The sequence below is a fragment of the Anopheles moucheti genome, chromosome 3 (genome assembly GCF_943734755.1).
Source record: "Anopheles moucheti chromosome 3, idAnoMoucSN_F20_07, whole genome shotgun sequence".
Taxonomy (NCBI): Eukaryota; Metazoa; Arthropoda; class Insecta; order Diptera; family Culicidae; genus Anopheles; species Anopheles moucheti.
Genome location: NC_069141.1, coordinates 3,668,941 through 3,689,546, shown reverse-complemented (window position 1 = coordinate 3,689,546; position 20,606 = coordinate 3,668,941). Strand labels below are relative to the sequence as shown.

The following is a 20,606-nucleotide window of genomic DNA, read 5'->3' as shown; positions in this document are numbered from 1 at the left end:
ATGATAAATAATACTATCAATCAATCAATATATTTGCTTGGTATATAAATATTGCATTTCTTTCTAAATTTGGCTTCGAATGCTTAATGATCGCAGTAGAAACCAATTATTAATTTGTAAGAAAATTGTACCTTTACACATTGCAATAATTTGTTAAGGTACGCAATTTGCTGTTAACTATATTTAGTACAGTAAAACCTTTTTTTTCGCGTAATTCGGCACAAGATCGAATTGAAATGCTCCATCATGTGGTTTACTTCTCGGTAGCGAACCATTGCTCCGCTCTGCGAGAGTAAAATTCAAACAGACACGAATGAAACACGAGAGACAAAAGTGGCATGTGCTCGGGACAATGTTTGTGAACGATTAAGGGGAGGATACCGGACAGAATGGGGTGGCGAATGATGCTTGAGTTCTCTTTTCTCGCTCTCTATCTCTCGCTCCCCTATCGGAGGGTTGCACTATGGGCCTCACGGTTGATCGCTGCTACTTGCGCACGGTGTTCCGACAGGTTCCGACAGAATTCCTCACGGCGTCGAGTTCGAACGGCCGGACGCGTCGAACGTACACTGATTCGCGAAAGTGGCATCGGATCGTGACGAGCTCGTCGGGCAACCGTGCGCTCCCTTAGCGATAGCATTTCGCGTGTTCGTAATTCCGATGGATAAAACGTGTGGTTCTATTTTTGATTCACATTTCATGTGAATTTGTGCGTTGCCATCCGGTCATCCGGTGACTTTTTGAATGTGAGCAAATGTTGTTGTTGCTGTGGTTTATTGTGTTTGAGTTTCAGCTGCCCAACAACAGTGGCGGTTTGGCTTCAAAGTGTCGATAGTATAGTATGCAACCTACCCGCTGCACCACAGCGTTGCATTGCGCGAAAGTGATAAATAATATTTGTGCGAAGGCCGAAGAAAAGCAGCACAAAATGAATAGTTTATTAAGTTATGCATGCGGTACCGGGATTGGCCCAGTGAGTAAGCTAGCGCGCGAGCAGTGCATGTGTTGGTGCAGGGGCGCTGAAAGCGATACAAGTGCTGCAGTATCTTCAAACCCCCTCCATGCGGGGAGAGGGGGAAATTCCTTCCGTCATGCAATGCACTTTAAGTGCATCAAGTGAGCGAGAGTGTTTTTAAATGAGCAGAGAAAGTAACAAAACCAAAATGAAAGATATACATACACGCGCAGCTAAGTTGTACATTGAACAAAACGGAAAAAAGCGAGGCACCAAAGTGGCCACTTCTGGTTGGGTTTTGTGAGGAAATGGGTGTCGGTGAAAGGAAACCCATCCGTGCAGGCGCACGGAAAAAGGCGGACAAACTGTCTCACCCGGGGTTGGCCGAGCCGGCGTTCTCTGTTGTTTTGTTTACTTTTGACGTCTTCCGAAAAGCATATCGCAGCACGCTCACGTTGGTGTCGCATTGGTTTGTGGTGCTGTTTTTGGGTGGTTGTGGGTGAGCCACGGTTTGGCGCGGAGTGTACATATGCCGCCCATCGATACATCCTTAAGCAACCGCGCGCTCGCCCAGTTACAAACCGTGCCGCCAGGTCCGCCCTCGGCAACGCCGTGTCTTATGCTTTGGTCCGCTGTCTTACGTATTGAAATATGCGGCGATATCAACATCATCATCCTCCAATTTGTTCGCCGCACGGCACGTTGTGGGACGGGGGTGCAAACGTGGCTGAAGCGATGGTGGCCGATGTCCTGCCGGAGGTGCTCCCGTACGGCCGTTCGCTTTGTTGTCTTATTGCAGCACCGTGATGTTTATTTATAATTTTGCTCAATTTTATGCGATTGTTTTTTCTTCTTCTCGTTCTCTCTTTCTCTTTCGTTCTTTATTTGTATTTATGTGCACGGCAACCCACACACGGTGCGGTGTCGATGCGCCTAGACGTGCCGTTTTGTTTTATTCGTTTGAAATTTTAAATTCCTATTATTATCGTACTTCCTCTTGTACACGGTGCTTAAAGAAACAGTTTCTTTCGCAACCGTAACGCGCTCATAAATGAAACAAAAACCCGTTTTTGATCAGCGATTGGCGATGCGATGAAAATATTAAACGGGGTTCAAACATTATTCAAACAAAAATAGTACGGGCAACCTTCAAGCTTTACTTCCAAGAGCTTGCAAATATCCTCATTACGATCGCTATTTCATCTTATCAAGATCAGTTGGTATAACAGTTAGGCAAGTGCTCAAATTAAAATGAAGTATTCGATTGCTTTTTTTAATCGATCAAGTTGGAAACCCCTGCATTGGTAGCTCTTTTTTCGCACTCATCAATAGACCGACTACTCTCAACAGGGTAGCTGCACGAGCTCTAGAATCAATTAGAGTTTCCTCACGGTGAAGTTTTGTCGAGTTGACTTAATGGTGTGGCTTAACAAAGTACTCTCAAGTGGAGTGCCTTACCGAATTGTGAAACAAATGGTGTGCACCCCTGTTGGCCCTCGAAAACAGCCGTATCAGTGCCCCCCCCTTTACGTACATCCGCATCGTTCAGCAAGAAACCGATCCATGTTGATTGAGCCTGGGTATCGCTGCAGTTGAGCGATAAAGTTAAAAATGATCGATAGAACGTTCGGTTGGAAGACTTCGATGCGCATCGTTTAGCGCGGAAAGGGATGCCGGGAGAAATTGCCGGCCGGTTGCAACTGACGTGCGATCATCGATTTTATGTACGAGACTCACACGGGGGCACGATGAGCGTGGGGTGAATGTTGTTGCATGTGTACCGTACCCATAAACGGCGGGAAGCTAATTTACCGGGGAGTATCGACTCTTGCTCTGGCGCTACCAGAAATGTTGCATTTTCGCCGAGAAGAAAGCGAACGAACGAGTGGGAGATATTCGTTTTTTTCTTTACTTTATTTTCCTATTTTGCCACAGAATAGGGGATGATTGGTACGAAAATAAACACAACGAAATTCACGCTAGACATGGGTTTCCTGTTGAAATTCTTTTGTTGCATTTAAGAGCCCTCCAACACTTTTATTCATCTGGTGTTCAATTTTTGATAGAAACTTGTAACGCAAAGAAGAAGGGGTAAGAAAATTGATGGAATAATAAAAAAATCATATGCTAAAGAGGGTTTTGCACTTTGTATTACGTCTAAAATATGATTATGTTACCTATTATATCTCAACATATTCAAAATTTATAAATCAAAGTAAAAATAAAGGTATATAGACCTCTTGAGGTTATAATCCAGTATAGACCGTAGTACACTAAAGGAGAAGAAGATATTTGGCTATTATTGGTCAGGCTCTCATACTATACGAATATCGTTTTTCTATTGCTTAAGTTAGCTGCTCATGTCTTCCACAACGACTTTGACCATAATCTTTCAGTTCAAGGTTAGATTAGTACCACAATCTTCGACCATTGTGCAGGAATCGTTGCAGCTCAATCTCGAAAGTCTTTAGAACAGGAATACTGAAGCGTCGTCACCACGGTGCATCAGCGCTGTTCCGTTACCATGGTGGCATTGGCCTGTTTGCACACCTTCTGTTAGTATCGCAACAGCACCAGCTGGTCACGAACACCGAACGCAACAAATAAGCTCTAATTAAACTAAACTCGCGTACCGCAACACCACTCGACGATGGTCAACAGACAGACCGTTTGCGAGGAAAAGAGCGAGCAATGTGCTTCTGCGACAAAAAGGGCACGAAGTTGAACGGAAGCGTTGATATTGATTAGTATTCCGCTGAACGAGCGCCATGTGACCGTGGACGCCATTTCACCGGAGACGCGAGACATCAGACATCGTATTCGTTCGGCCGAAACAGGAAGCTGGATGTGATCCAATACTGAAATATGTTGCTCTGTTTTAAAATTGCTCTTGGCTTTGACGCCACGTTCGGCTGCATTTGTTGTACTATCATTCATTAATTGACTGCTGCTGGGTTCTGCGTCTAAGACACCTCTGCCAATGTGCCGACCAATCTGTCACTCAATAAATAATCTGCCCGATAAAGGAAAACCTTACACGTGCGAATAACCGTCCATCGGTGTGGGTGAGTGTGTGTGTGGTCGTTTAGTACCCTCTCATTAGGGTGATGCACCCTTCAGTGCATCCATTAGTGTTTGTTTTTGCCTGCCTCCTTTCTTCCCTTTCGCCAACGTGGCCGCTGCCGGTCGCGTGAGTGTATCGGTGCGATGATTCGTTCAGGATCATGAGTCTTGGTTCACTTGCGTCAACTTATATACTCACAGGGTGGGGATTATATTGTACGCAATCAATTGACATGTTGTTCGTTCTGTTCGGTATCTTCTCGCTGTATGTTGAAACATCGGTACTGTTGTCATTTTGTATGCCTCTTTGCCTCTGTCGGTCTCCGATGAGTTATCATTTTGAATTTATAATTGCACTATTTTGCTACACGACAGCTTTACTTGAAAGGGATTAGAATGACAACATGGCAAAGACTTGGGCGGAGGTACCACAGCGTACACATTATCAGTGTATTCGAACACTCGATTGGCTTTAGTCACATGTGCTAGACGTTGAAATGTGTGAGGCACTGTAGCAATTCTGTTGACAGATAAAGAAAGCTTTTATTCTCGGAAATGTTAATCCATGCTTAAAATCATTATTCATAATTGTTTTAATAAAATATTTACCCATTTTGTCGCAGTATACCAATTGCCAAGTCATAAATTATGTTAGCCATGAACTAAAGCACACACAATCATGGTGTGCATGGTGAACAAAGTTCTCAGCAGTGTACCAAAGTTTGGCTCGCTCGTGGACTTGTTCTGTTTAAGCTCGATTTAATCTACTTCCCATTGTGTAAATTTGATGATCATTTTCCTCCAAGAAATTAAACGATGGTCCAGGAATCATTTCGATCCTCGAACTTTTGGCAGACATTCTCTCTCGTCGCTGATGATAAAAGTATGCTATTTTTTATCCTTTTTTGTCATATTTTGAACAAGGTTTATAGTTTTAGGATTTTATTTCGTGAAGAAAGAGAACTTTAAATCGTGTTTAATTCTTAAGGGTAGTTTAAATACTTGTTTTTTTTTTTCGTTCAAAAACAATTCAAATTAACAACTAAATATCAAACGGACTGGCTGTTTAATCAATGTTAGATAAAGAATGCATGAATATGTTCTAGAATTAAAACAGTACAAACATCACCCATTGTCATTTATTCTTTATTCTCTAGTTCTATTTTAATACTACACAAACATTTCATAAACGCATAAATTATTTCCACACTGTACGTTTGTGTTAAAACATATCTGTCGATCATTTCTTTGCTGGTCTGTTGTTTAATTGTACTTTAAAACACAACTGATAAAACAATGTATTTCCATGTGCTCTGTGAAGCAGCTGGGTGTACTTATCTGTCATATAAGTGTATGTGCAACCGACACTGTAGGTATTTGCATTTGATCCCCGATATCTTTACTTTCAGATATCCACAAACTTTGGAGACCGAATGACGCTGTCCGTTTGCTCGGTACCAATTGGACGCTTGCACGAAAACTAGGTAAAGCCAGTTGGCTGGATGTTATCTCCTACTTCCAGATCCGCTTCTTGTTCTTCCTATTCGATGTGTATCCCTTCCGCTCGTCGTTATGTTGCACATAACTGTGTCTAGATCGTCAAATTCCTCCTGCCAAGGAAGGGTCCAGTAAAATACGGCACACACACCGAAAGTGGCCGAAACTGTGCCAAACAGCAGCGAGAACGTGCAATGTTGCCGTTCGGGGCGGGTTTTTTTTTCTTCCGTTCATTCTCGCTATTGAATGCAGTTCTTTTTTTTCTCTTTTATGAGCTCAAAATACAGTAAGCAAGCTTGGAAACCCTGCGGTGTTTTATTTGAATTTTTGTCCAGTATGAGCTGAAAGCTGAAACCGAACCGATTTTCTGACTGCATGGGTTTGAATACTCGTACCCGTTCTGCTAAAAGGTTACTCAAACGCATAAAAGTAAAATATAAGCTCGGCACTTTGTGTACATTGTATTGTACACGGTTGATTCACCAAAAGGTTGGATACACCTAGCAGAAACTTGTTCCAAACTCGATGAAAAGCTAATCATAAATAACGCACAAAGGTATCAATTCCCCGTGGTATGCTTTATTCTTTCAACTTTGCGAAACGGTTTCGTTTGAATGATTCTTGTGTGGTAATTGGTTTTCCTTTTCGAAATTTGAACATAATTAGGTGTCTTAATTTCAACATACTTGAGCTTTTAATACAATAATTTAAATATTTTTGTATAAAAATGTTGAATCCATCATTTTGTTTAATATCTGTATAAGTAATAGCAAATTGAAATTTCCTGCATGGGCATAACAAATGTTCAAATACCCGCTTATTAAACATTCCCATGCCAGGATCAGTTCACTAATGTAAATTTTATTAACAAAACTGAACAATGATTCTCGTAAAAGTATAAAAAGCTCAAAACAACACAGCGGACGAACACGTATATGCATAAGGCATGTCATCCGGGGATCTGAAACTAACTTTGACTTTCACACGGAATCCTGCCACGGAAATGGATCCTTTGTTTCGGATGAAATTTCGACAACGGATACACGTGCGCGGTGACACATTATTCGAATGGCGTGTTCCGTCAAATGGAATTTGCTTTATTTTGCCTTTTTTTCGTCTCATCCGTGCGTCGAAACGTTCGGGCACCTGCGACAGCGAAAGAGAAACATGCACATGAATATGTTCCACTGGCACTTTTGACTGCGGCCACACTGCTGGCTGTATGTTTGTGTGTGTGTGTGCTCTTTCGACGGCATCCGGTCTAAGGAAAAGGCTTGCAAAGAGCTTGTTGAGAGCCTGCCAGATAGTGGTATGAATTCTATTTCCGTGTGTCAGAATTTCGACGACCGGCTGGCTGCCTATCGGCCGTGTGCCTGCAGGCAACGATAGTTTGCATTATCGGGGCACAGGAAGTATGTAGCGGCCCGGAAGCTGATTCATCGGAAATGGGTTGAGAAAGAGGGGTTTCTCGTGGCCGCCACCGTGTACCAAACTGCATAGCCGAATTCGCTCAGCAGCAGCATGCACAATGCATTCATTCAGCACATGGTGCAATATTTTTGAAAAATCGTTTGTGAACTTTATCATTTTCCATATATTTTCCGCTGCCCCAATACCAGCTCAGGTGAAGAAATATTGTGCGACAAAAGGGTGAAATTCCATTTTGCTTTCTATCAGATAGCTCCCGGCGATCCTTCGACAGGAGGGGGTTGCTTTGGAGTGTCTTTTGTCGAATGATAAGATCCGTCCGTTGATAAATTATCGGTTCCGACAACAGACCGACCAACGCAACAATACCGTTTGACGAGGGTATTCAAAGTTTGAGTAGCACAGCTTAAAGTATGCTGTTCTTCACCCATCTTCCATTTCTGGCGTGGTCCAGCCGAACTGGGATAATGTATACAGGCGCGCTTTCGAAAAATCGCGCAATCGCTCGAGAAGAAACGTTGGAAGGGCTTTAGTCACTTTTTTGTTAGTTAGGTTTGGTATGAAATACGTTTGATGAAAAATAATTAACCATTAATTAGCGGTTTTGGAGCTAGAATAGAAAAGCAGCGGACGCAGGATATGGCTATCGAGTGATTCATTTTATCCCAGCCCTGTAGCCATTCGGGATACTGTTGTGGCTAAACCGTAAGACTTCGCCCAAAAGTTTTCCATTTGTTTTCGCAAAATTGGTACTCCGTGTTGTGGTCATTGGGTATTCGTTGGCGCTATATTATCGATAATGGCACGTTGTTGCGAGGTGGTGAAAACTGTGGGGAGTTACACAACATTTAAAGAAATCCTACGTAAACCCATGAAACGGCTCTTGTGCTAATCTGCTTTAATCAATGTTGGTAAAATTTTAATTGCTGATATTGAGTGTTTGGCGGTTTTTGAGATAAAGAATTTTAGCAACTGGTAGATAAGAGAGTTTGGACATTCCATCACTTGCAAGGAATCGATTCAGAACCTCATCGAGAGTTCACAATTATTTCAAAGAAATTACTGTTCATCTACTTCAAGACTTCGAAAGAATACCTAATACGCATCCGCAACGTAAATATTGTTACAAATGACAGATGACACTTTTCGATATAATAACCCCACCGAGATCCGTCCTGTAGTCCTTGTAATAAAGATTGTAGAAGTTTTAAGCTTGTGCTGCAATTCAATTACAATGTGAACAATTACCAGCCGCCGGGTATGAGAAAATTTAATTAGCAACAACTTTCTGGAATCTTCTGGTCGCTCCGGTGTGTGGTAGAGCTTTCCACTTGTATCATAATCCCGTCCGAAGTAAACGATACCCCACCACCTGTCCGTTGTTCTTGCACTGGCCGTCGTGGATGGTGGTTCCCAGTACATAAAATACATCTTCTCAATAGGAATCTTCTCGGTTGTATGTCACATTTAATTTAATCATCTCGAGCAGAAGAGGTCTCGGTACTCCTTCCCGGTGTCTAATGGGCCAACCCAATGATGGGCATACGGACCGCAAAAAAGCGGAAGGAAGAATGGAAAGTAAAGCCCAACTTTAAGTCTACCGCAGTAGGATGGCCTTTGCAATGGTATCGTAACGGACTGTTGAGAAACCATCAGTTAAACTTACTCGCACTCGCCTAATTGCCTCAACGTTGATGTCCTTCACGATGTCCTGGAACAGTCTGTCAGCCTAAATTATGGCTTCTCTCAGGTGCGCAACCGAGTTGAACCAAGCGGTAAAACTCTTCGCCAGCAGCATAACCGGTTCGTCCGTTCGTTGTGTCGGTATAAATTATTGTTTTATTTATTCTGCTTCTGGTTCACGGTCAGCAAAATGGAGATGCGAAAGGATTGTACGAATGGCAATAGAAACCGGGTCGGGTTGGTGTATTTAACGAGTTTACGATACAAGCGGTAGATCCGTTTTTTTATTGCAAGCTCTGGAAGTAATTGTTGTACTGCATATAACGGTGTCTGTTCCCATGGTCCTGCTATTCTGTCAAAAAAGTTCAACACTAAGAAAAAAAGGATCGCTTTGGACATTTATTTAGTTAGTGGTTTGCTGCTTTCGTTTTTGTTTTTGCGCTCTTAGTTTAGTCTACATACATGATAGAAGACTGAGTTAAATTAGTTTCGTTAAAAACTTACTACCAAGTGCACCCTTTCCGGTGGAAATGCGATTAAAAACAAAATTTTCGGTAGTTTACGTCCGCTCCACCAATGAAGGTTCCAACGCGCTCGGCACGGTAGCTAACAGTGCGGGTGAGATAATATATTGCAGAACTACGAAGAGCTGAGTAGTATAACGCTGGGAAAATCGAAAACAAATGTGCTGCCCTAAACGGCAGGCAGCAGGAAGAGCATGGCTTTGAAAAACGCGTGAATGGAATCGCGTCCGATCGAAAGTTGAGCGAACTTTGCGCGACATATCTGGTTCTAATTTTAGCCTACGATGCGACGTTCGAGGTCGATTAATAGCGATAGTATAGTTTTCCTTTTGTGCACCTCTCGTTCCGCTCGCTCGATGCATCAGGATGTGTATGATGGCATTACGTCAACCTCGACGTCAGTGGAAACCCAGAAGATGCAATATAAGCTGGGCTTAGTATTTTTTTTGTGTATGTGTTTTTTTTTTAATATTCAATTTGTTATGCCTGTATGACGTTCGAAGTGATCCGTTTTTATCCGATGCTATATTTCGTTATGTTACTGTACACCGAAAATATGACAAAATGTTTGCTTCGTTCTCGTCCATTACTGCATTGCCTATCAATAGTTTGAAAAAACTTGTTTTGTGTATCTTTTTAATTTGAACTGACCATGAATTAATCGGTACTTAATAAAAGATAACAAAGAAAGGGTTCTATTTATCATATGTTTTTGGTTTAATTATTTTTGTATTCCCTTTAATACACGTTGTAAAATTAAATTAACGTTGAATTGTATAGGAGTTCACCAATATCGTGGGAAATACAAATTGTATCAAGGGAGGGTGTAGTATATAAAAGCTTTCCATATAATGCGTTTAGCACCAATGTCTACCCCTTTGCGAGAATTTTCCAATAGATTAGATTGCATACAGTAGATTTTTAATACTGTTCCCACCTTTTCACACTGCATGAAAATCCAATTTTAGTCCAATTTAGCCCGTTTTCTTTTCCGTCGAGTAATAGGGCAAAAGAGCAGACATCTTCAGCTTCAGCACTATCGTTCGATTTACACCGTAAGCCCAGAGTGATTTCCTTCGGCGATTTGGTCGCCAAATTCAATTTTATAACCCTTTCTGCTAAAGATAGTAATATGGCGCACCGTGCTGTCGGCAGCATCCCTTTTAGCCCGAAATGCGTTTCATACACATAGACAAAGTTTACGCAGTTTAAAGGGCGGATATAATTAAAAGCTTTCGACGCGTTTGTGGCTTGACGGTTAGCGGAGGAAAGCTTGAGCCTCGATCGCATGGACACGATTGCAACGTTCGGTGTCTACCAGCGGAAGCTGTGTGGTGGTTGTGTGTGTTCCCTATATGCTTGCACTGCTGAACGTGGTATGTGCCTTTACCTATGACCGATACGAGCGTTATTTTCGCGTGGTATATTAATTTGTTTCTTGTACTACCGCTGCATGCAACTGACAGTGTGCGGTCGCCTGAAGGAGTGTCTTTAATTTTAATTGCGTATCCTTCGATAAAGCTTTATTGAGAGGTTTGGATGTTTTGCATAGCATGAAGGAACAAATTCAATCTTTAAAATAATGCTTAAAGAGATGTTTATGACATAGGTTTATTTGTTTGGTATCTTTGTACTGTTCGGAGAAGGTCTTCGAGATTCATCCATGTGAATTTTATTTCAGAAGACTCGAATAAAGTTTAGTAATAAGACCTTTACGTTTTTTTTCGAATAAAAAAAATGTTTTGCTACTAAGTAAAATTTTTTGCTACTAAATTTTACTTGGTAATGTTATGGAAGTATTTCCATATTTGTTAGTGCACTTGTTCATGTTCCTATTTTCAATTACATTCCATCGGAAACCTTTATTAATGATATGTCCAACAACAGACCCAAGACTAATCATTACAGCAACATAACCGTACACCCATCACAGCTTGAGGGCTTGCGGTTAAACTTTGACATATTTAGTTTAGGGTTCTACCAAAATTTGTGACTACACACAAAATTACCAAAAACAGCAAACAAAAAAAACACCCTGTGTTCTCCGAAACTTTTCTACCCATCTGTCCACACCGCTGGTCATTTTTCACTGCAAAGACCGCTTAGAGATCATCGCCCTCAACCTTGTCCAAGATTGATCCGTTTCGGTTCGCCGTTTCCTTAATCCCGCGCCTAAAGTTGTAAATGTGACTCACTTTTTCAGCAACATTAGCCGAAATGTCGCACACAAATGTGTCCCAATTACTCAAGTGGTCTCCATCGGTAAGCTCGGTAATGCCGTGGACAAAATGGACCCGAAAGACGATGACATCCTTCGGTATGGGACATTCCCAAGGCTGCGTTTTGGTGGCTTAAGATCGAGCAGGGGAGGAAAGTGAAACAAAAATGTAACTCTTGTACCATGTTGCCTCCCAGTGCAGTGAAGCTCCAATGTACCGCACAGTTGTGTCTCGGCGATTTTTCAATCCTGATTAGGGATTCCTTCGTTGGGATTTTCTTGTGAACCACCGATTTCCAACAAGCAAATGATTCTGGGACTTCGGTCGGTTGATGGAAGGACGGGGTGATCTGATCAGTTGTGCCCAGTTTAGTGACGACTGATGGCGCATTGATACGATCCGTTATTATTTGAATTTTCGTCCTCATTAAGTTGCTTAAAAAATTAAAAAGAGTATGAACAAGTTACAACAAATTGACTAAATATTACATTTTGAAAAGTTCCCAACCTTTAGATTATAGCAATTACTTGAGGGATGAAATATTCTAACAGCGTTTTCCGGGTATTTTTCGGCTGTAGAATTGTAGAATTTATTTCCTTCTTTTTTATAATAATACTGATGTCGATCGATTTAATGGGGTTGTAAGACATTATAAAAAATCCCAGCAATTATTGTTCTTTCCTCTTCTGTGTGCGCACATTTGGAAATAGTTTCCGGAATTTGTAAAATCTTCCCCCACTCAAATTGGAAAAGTTTTCAAGTTCATCCAAAATGACTGTTTGCCATAACTTCAACTTCCAGGAGGGTATTCGCTTCATTGTGAACCGAAATCGGATGCATTTCCTTTCGGGAAATTTGTTCTGCCCGATGGGGGTGTTCAGAAATATCACCTGAACAGCGTACAGCCGAAGCGGGAATTTTATTGAATTTCCCAAATTTTCATTTTCCTTTTTTGTTGGCAAAAAAATGGAACAAAGAACGAACAGATCTCACCGAGAGTACGGTTCAACGGGTGGAAAAATGTAACATTTAAAGCGTGTCCATCCACCTATCTCGCATTGCTGCAATGACCATTGGCGATGATTCGGTGAAGTACACGCGTTCAGCAGATTGTTCAGCAGATCTGGAAAATTAACCTTTCTCCACACTGCCGAACTGTCGCGCGATGCCGACAAAGATGAACGTCTTGCATTCCCAGAAATCTCTGCCCGAGTGTAGCACCGGGATGATGACAACAAACCGATGCTACACAATAACAACGCTGTCGAAGATGGTATCTGTTCATGATGATGGTGATGATGATGATGATGATGATGATGTTTATGAGAATGATGATACTCATCGTGATGTAGTTTAGTAAAGCATATTTTGCCGTTATTCAATTTGTCTTCGTTGTAAATCAAGCTAGGGTAAAATGCCGTTCCGAGCTGTCCAGTTGGTCGTAAGTCCAATTTATTCCATGGAAGGACTATATCTAGAATCGTTTTATTTCTATCGAATTTATTTTACCAGATTGTTCAAATTAAACATAATGTCTAGTCAAATTTAAATAGAGATTTTGAATGTGTTTTGTGGAATCTTGTTGTAGTTATAGTACTGTAATTTTAAATGCTTACTGCAAATAAATCAATAATAAAAAAGTCAAAATATTAAGTTACAATGACAAAAAAGCATAGAACTCATCTAGACAATACAATTCTCGAGGGTAATTAAGAAATAATTACAGTTGGAACAAGATTATAAAAATATTTACTGTGTAAGTCCATATTGTTTTGCTCTAGAAACGTTTACATCTTACTATCAATTCTATTAGTTGCAATTCCCTAATGGAAACTTAAATTTTTCCTATTGTTTCTCGTTTTATTTGTGTTTCGTGTTCTCCTCATACCAAAGTGTAGGTCGCGAAATCTTCTACACTTTTCGTCTTTCGTAGGTTTAACCTTCCATCTTTGGCAGCCACGTGTGTTGGCAATGGTTTTTGTTTGACTGTTTAGCCTTAACTTTGAAGAAAAGCCTCGTTCACAAATGGATTGTTCGTCAGTCATTGTGATTGACGATTTTCTTCCCTCATTTAGCCAAAGAAAAGCATAGCCACAAAACACAGGCACCGGTTCTCGTGAACAACAGCGCCCTAACAGCAAAAAAAAAACGGGTGCGGGAAGATAAACTTTTGCTCGACAACAATTTATCACTCGTCTTGTCAGTGCCGCAGCCGCACACGATGTGTTTGTTGATGGAACCGGCCGGCCCGGCACGAACGGCCGTGACTCCCATCCCTGTTTCGCCCAAAGATCGTGTTGTCTTCGATACTGCTTTCCCTCTGGACTGCAGGAGACATCATCATTTGAAGATTAATTATCCAGCGAATGCACACACCGCAAGAAGGAGAGGTAAACATCTTTCTACTTACGTTCCGAGGAGAGAAATTGTTTCTAAGAACACTCGTGCCACCCGCGCTCGGGAAAGGAACGGTGTGGGAAAAATTAACTTTTGTCTCCTGCTACTTTTATGAGCAAAATTTCCCATCGTCGCCTAACGCCAGTGATCGCCTTTGTGAATCCATGTGGATGCGTTTGTGTGGCTACATTTTCTTTGTCAAGCGACGCCTTGCTCTCTAGTGAGCAACCGCGCTAAGGAGAACGAGTTTTACTTTCCCTTTTTGTGCGAGGGATGATTTCTTCACCTTTCGCCGAGTGAACAAACGCTCAGCCGATAACTCTATCGTTTTCCACAAAGCCACACCGGCGGGAACAGAACCACGGTTTCCTGGTTCGACCAATGGAGCGCACGATCGAATGATTGATTTATTGTTGGTTATAAATAATCCCTATCCACTCAAGGAACGCCGGAGCAGTTCCTTGGTTGCTTTTTAAGGGAAAGGCTCATGGGGTTGGTTTTTGAAATTGATCCAGTTTTAGAATGACTTTACAGTCGTTATTGCCTGTCGGTTTTGTTAAAGCACTTTGTATCTGGTACGTATCGTTTGTGAAGTTGTGTAAAGCTCCCTCTAATGCAATGTCTACGTAGCAGTTCAATTGTTTGACTCATTGCAGAACTAGAATGAATTCGTAGTTAAATAGACTAATGAATATAAAATTCTTCTTAGAAATAAGGTAATAAGTCAACTGTTAATAGCTTTATTATTATATCATTGAGCGGATCATCGCAGGAATAGGTCTTACAACACCTTCAAAAAATGATTACACTTTTGACTGTAACTGAGAAGTCGTGTATACAAATCCTGCAAGTATTTCCTCAACACGTTTTTTTTTCAATTCTAAATTAAAAATGTTAATGCCATAATCATCAGCTTTACACGCCAATCATCAAGTCCTACTCTGAAATTCCGTAATGGTACATCTTCTGTACTTTCCACGTATTCAGCTTATGTTACCATTCAAGCATTGTGTGTTTCACGTCTATTGAGCGTCAGTAAAACAAAAGTTGTTAGCAGCTATGGTTCACAAGCAATTTTCCTAATGCATGTTTTCAGCCACTTCAACATGTGTGAGCACACCACCCCTCCCAGAAGAAAAAGAAAATTCTTATTTGTACACACTTTAGCCGGGGTGGGATTTACACCCTGCAAAGTTACTTCCCGAAAAAGTAAGCACGGTAACCAAAAGTAACTTGCCCCAACAGCCCACGATTACCGATATTTATTGCAAAATTATCCAATATATCTCTGCGCTGCACATCATCTCCAGTGGCAACGATTAAGTTCAACTTCTGCAAAGTTATCGAGATTGATGAAATGAGTGTTTTTGTTTGTGTTGGCACGCTCCTTGGAGACGCGCTGAATATGATTTGTTTCGAGAAAAAGCTACTAGCACACAGACAAACAAGTTCATCAATCGGATGTGGTATCGATGCTGCAGCAAAAAGGCGTATAAAAACAGGACATCATCATAAGCGACACTCTGCTCGTAAGGTCACTGGTCCTGGTTGGGCATGAAAATGGAAATATCGTCTCACTTTAGTTCGCTGTTGTTGTTGCCTTTTTTTGACGTGGCCTCTATCCCCGTACCCGCGGTTAGATGAACGTCTTCATTGTGCTTTGTTCCGATGACGATACCACCCCAACACGGGAATGGTTCGCACTGAATTCCTGCATCTGGTTTCTGTACCAATAATAGAAGCGAAGCTCAGAAACACAACCGCAAGTTGTTCCATGTTCGCCTAGGTGGTCCTTGGCGTTTGCTCTCTACAGCACTGAATGCTGCTCACATAACGGCTATAGAATTCTTGCCCGTTGTTCACGGGTTATCTGTTATCCATTCTACTCCAGCTGGTTCGCCAATTCCAGCAAGACGTGTCCCACTGTGCATTGCGCGAACTCCACGAAGCGAAGGTCGTGACGAATGATTTCGTGGTCAATCGGTCACCATGGTGAGCGACATCATTTCGTTGCAGTATACAGCACAATGGTTTCTTGCGGTAGTCGACAACGAGTTCAAGCTGCCATGTGCTTTTCAAAGTGTTTTTTTTTTCTGTTGCAAAACTTTTATCACCAAAAAAGCGGGCACGTGTCCTTGCATGGATCAATAAATATATATGTGTGTGGAGCAACGATACCACTATGTGGGAAACAAATTAATATCGGATACTCTTCCTTTGTTTCTATTCGATGTCCGCACGTGCGTACACTTGATAGGGTTAAGGAAATGTGCCAATTCATCATCGTCGCCGGTCACGGACCGTGGGCAGAGAGTTTGCATGATAAAATGTTGCTTAATAGCACAAGAAGAACCCGTGTCATCTACCCTTGCAGATAGTGTCATGTGCCTTTCTGCAGACAGGCTTCAACATATTATCGTCAATTGCGTTGACAAGCATCAAACCTCTTGAAAGGCGTAAGCTGATGGATTATGTGAAGATATACTACAATTTGAATATAATTCACGTTGGTTTCAAAATATTTTTGATTTTTTTTCCAAATAGGTACTTTATCTGGAATATTGGATGAAAAAAGATCTAGAGCCAAAGGATATTTTAAATTCAATGAATAACGAATTCCTTTGTTAAAAATAAATGCCTTGAAATACAGCGAAGACTCTTTTAGCTGTTTCGCTCCTAAAATGAAAATTTTATTTCAGATAAATAGTTTTGACAGCCGCTTCATTTTTAACATATTTTATGTATCACTCAAGTATTAAGTCTCCCCCATCTGACATTGTTTAAGCTGCATATGAAATTAATACATCATGCGTGAATAGTTTATCATCGCTCTGTGTTTGTTTCCTTAAGTTGCAAGATTCTCCCTAGTTTTTTTTTATTTCCATCCAAAAATCTAGAAGGATCTAGAAAAACACATGCCACTGATCCATGTAATGCATAGAACGGAAAGAATCAAGTTCTCTAACTTCTTATTTTCTGATTTGATTTCTTTGCCTAAGCCGTACATTTATCACACATATGAACATAATTTGCGCATTCCTATGTTCACCACTGTTCCGAAGGAGCTCTTTGATTCCAGGAACTGTTTCACCAATGCTCGGGCTGTTCAAACAATTTAATCATCAGCAGATGAAGATCTTAGCTGTGTCATCAATGCTATTGGATGAAATTGATTCCCCGCATTGCCGCATCACCACGTTGATTAAACGAAAGGCTTCACCCCGGATGCGTGGTCGGTTGCTGGCTGCGAGCTTTTCCATGAATTACATATTCCGTTCGCTTCATCTTGTTTTTTTTTTTCTTCCTTCAAACCAATCCACGCAGTGGTTCGTTGCTTAGCGGGTAATACACACAGAGCAAGAACAAAATGATGCGAAGAAACGCAACACTAGCAACAAAAAAAAACCAAGAAACAGCCCAGGCAGCGTCAACATGGTACGACCACCCGCACGACGGATCGATGCGTCCACCGTCGTAACATCACTTTGTGGAATTTCACTTTCAAAACTCATTCGCCATCATTCGCATTCGGACCATCGAGTGCCACGCTCCAGGGGGTTCGTCCTGTTTTGCGGGCGAAGACAAAACAGGGACAAGCGGGCGGGGCCTGTCTTCATTCGCGGAAACGGACCGCATACTAATGAAACAAAGTGCGAGATCATCGCGGTATTGCAATAGTTGCAGAGTGCTGTAAAAAATACATACATACGTCCACACAGTACTGGTTCCCCTTCCCGCCGTTCCGGGAGGGTTGGACCGGTCATTGGGGCGCCCCCATCAGCGTTAATGGCGTTCGGGTCGTTTTTCGTTATATTCCTCCATTTACATTTCAGAGAAGCAATCTACTATTTGCTTTGGCAGTTTGCCCACCCACCGTGCCGTCCGTGCCGCGCATAATCCGTCTTCGATCGAATTTTAGGGGGCCCACCATCCATAGATGGAAAATTTAAGTACCGATCACGCGAACCCAATCGACAGTTTGTTTGCCCATTACGACTGTTAACGAATTGTGGCTGTTTGACAATTACAACTACTTTTAAGGGTTAGCCCGGGTGCGATTGGTAACAACACAGGCAGGGCACGGCGTGTACTTGCACCTTCCCATATCGGTACTGTTGTCCGCCACCAGGCGTCTCCATTAAGCTCCATTAAAGGGAGGAAATGCATCGCGTGCCGGCGGACTATCAATTCGCATCGCATCGGAAAGTGCTGGCTGTCGTGTCGGACAGTGAAAAACTGCATGTCAACGGTATTCGTATTCACCTTCACCCGATTGGGTTACCGGGCAAAATGGAGAACGATGGTCGTGCATTACCAGAAATGACTGAGCAAGATGTTGACCTCGGAAGTCTTAGCAAGCGGGTGGAATTATTTGCTTGCTGTTGGTAAAAAAAAAGTCACTCAAAGAGATATTTAATGTTTTAATTGAATCATGTTTATTTCTCGCTTTATCAGAAATAACGTTTATCAAGCACGAACGGAAAACATGCCAGGTTAATTTATATCCAACGGATTGGAACGCTCCATTAGGCGTTTTCAAAATTTATGGTTTATTTAGAGTCAACACCTTCGAACACGATTTCTAAGTGCAAATAGTTATTTCCGTTGTTACAGAAGTGTTATTACGTTGTTGAGTTCTTTACTTCAACTTTACGGACATTCGCACACTCGACAATATCCTATAACTATTAACTAAAAGTCGTAAAGCCACAAACTAACCCTCGATCTCCCATCTGGTCGGATAATAGTGTGAAAAGAACGAAGACTTAAAGCGGAAAGGTGCAAATAAAAAATAAACCAGGTGATTCAGGTGGTGATCTTGAGTGCTCCCATCCCCGTCCCGTGTTCCATGATCGCGCGTCGCATGTGTGGGTAAAATGAAGTGCCACTGCTTCCGCACCGCCCCGAACACTCCTAGCAAACAGCGCGGAAGTAGCAGTAGTTCCAGTGGTGGCGTGGACGAGACCGGTGCCGGGCAGAAGAAACTACGCTTACCCCACCGTGTCGTGCGTCGACGGCGGCGTTGTCGGTCCGGTACGGTCCAGTGGCAACGGCATCGACCGGGCACGGCGTCCAGCGAGTGCGTTTATTGGAAAATAGTGCCGGAAACGGAACCAGCTTCCTGCCAGCAACGTAACAGGGGGCCCTGATGGGCCAGAGCACTAGCATGTGTCGTTTCAATGGTTGTCGTTACAAGCGAAACAAGCAAGGTAATTTCCGCTAATCTTTACAGCCCGTTTGTTACTGCTCCGGTTGAACCATTTGCGCTTCCGTCCGGGAGAAGTTTCCCGCATTCGTCCTTGCTCTGGTTGCCGGGTGTCCTCGCACAAAAACTTTGTGCCGTTCGGGGTGGAATTCTTCTGCGTGAAAAAGCGTCCGCTTGCGTGGTCATGGTACTGACACATCTTCGGCCGGATGCAACGGCATGCAAGTAGCGCAAACCTTCGCACCATAATACCAGTCATGACTTGGCTGGTTTAGAAAATGATAATAAATTACATTCCTCCAGAGTGTTCCGCTTTGCCGGTTCAATTTTCCGCGTTCAAAAAGCCAATACGGACATATATCCCGATTTGAGCGAAAGAAGAAATGGAAACAAACACTTCCATTGATGCGGCAAACAGGTTCGCTACGATACTTTATCTCGGGGGAGGGTTGATCCTAAATTTGATCCTTCGACAATCATTTTGGCCACGGTTGTTAGCAAAAACAAGCTGCAATCGCAAGTAATGTGGGTCGGTGGGTGGTAAAACATGATTTCGCCCACATTGCCGATTTAGTTTAGGGGCTACTCGTAAACCACCTGAACTGAACGAGCTTACACCACCATCCCTTCCTGTTCCTGTTCCTCCGTTTTCTCTCCCCTCGAACCCTCCTGTCTACAGGAACTCGAACTTTGAAAGTGGATATGCTTCTTTAGACACACGTTTGCATTCCATTGATCTTTGCCGAAATGTTTTCCCACCATGAATTTCCATCGTTGTTCTCCCAAATGCGTACGCTTGCCGAACCGGTTCGCATGCTTGGCTGTAGGTATGTAAATGTTCAACCCGATGAAACAAAACATTGTGTTGGAAACATTTCCGTTATTCCAGTTGGGATAAAGTTTCTGGGAAGGAGTAAGACTCATGTTTTTCACAGCGGCGTTTCCCATACTGTGGCAACAAAGGTGAAACTTTGTTGACTCAGATGATAAGGCATTTCTTCTTTTCCCAAGGTCTCATCTTCGAGGTTGGTTGCGTTTGACAGACAGTTATCCTTGCAAACTGAGATGATGGCGTTGTTAGGAACTTTTGCACAAATGATTTTATTCAAGTCGTTTAAATAATTTAGATAGCAAAACAATTACCTTTCTCGTTTACTTTTTGTTCCACTGCATTATTTTTAAAACTAAAACTATTTATAAACAAATCCAGAAACACTTCTTAAATATTGCTTGATTGTTGAGTTGAAATGAGCTGAGCTTTCCTGTTGCTTTAAGAGATCATTTAGGCATTGAAATATTAGTTATTGTACGGTGAATATTGGACATGTTACGAAACGTTACATTTGAACATTTTTCTTCAAACCTTGCTTCATCTGGCTTCATCTGTTTTTTATATTATCCGATAATTTCACTATTAGGTACAGCGATTTCTTACACGTTACTGTTCCGAGTCGAGCGCTCGCACAAAACACATTTATCATACATATTACACTCGAACGGACGCATCCAATGCCGGCTGCCGCCCGGTCGGTTATCGTGTTTGTGAAAAAAAGGGCGCCACCCATACATCCTACGTTTGCTCTTCCCGAAAATCGCTTAATCAAGTTAAATAATTCGTCCACTGTTGTTGCGCT

General features: G+C 42.1%; 1 protein-coding gene across 5 annotated transcripts in view; it reads left to right on the top strand.

Moving 5' to 3' along the window:
• Positions 1-20,606, top strand: part of LOC128300267 (dual 3',5'-cyclic-AMP and -GMP phosphodiesterase 11) — a 55,204-nt gene that overhangs the window by 16,887 nt on the left and 17,711 nt on the right. For 3 of the 5 annotated variants that reach the window (XM_053036275.1, XM_053036274.1, XM_053036278.1), the window contains exon 1: positions 18,916-18,976. The exons of the other annotated variants lie outside the window; for them this stretch is intronic. In XM_053036275.1, the coding sequence (XP_052892235.1) occupies positions 18,916-18,976 (61 nt within the window). Of the gene's footprint in view, positions 1-18,915; positions 18,977-20,606 lie in introns of those variants that run through there. 5 annotated transcript variants of the gene reach the window in all.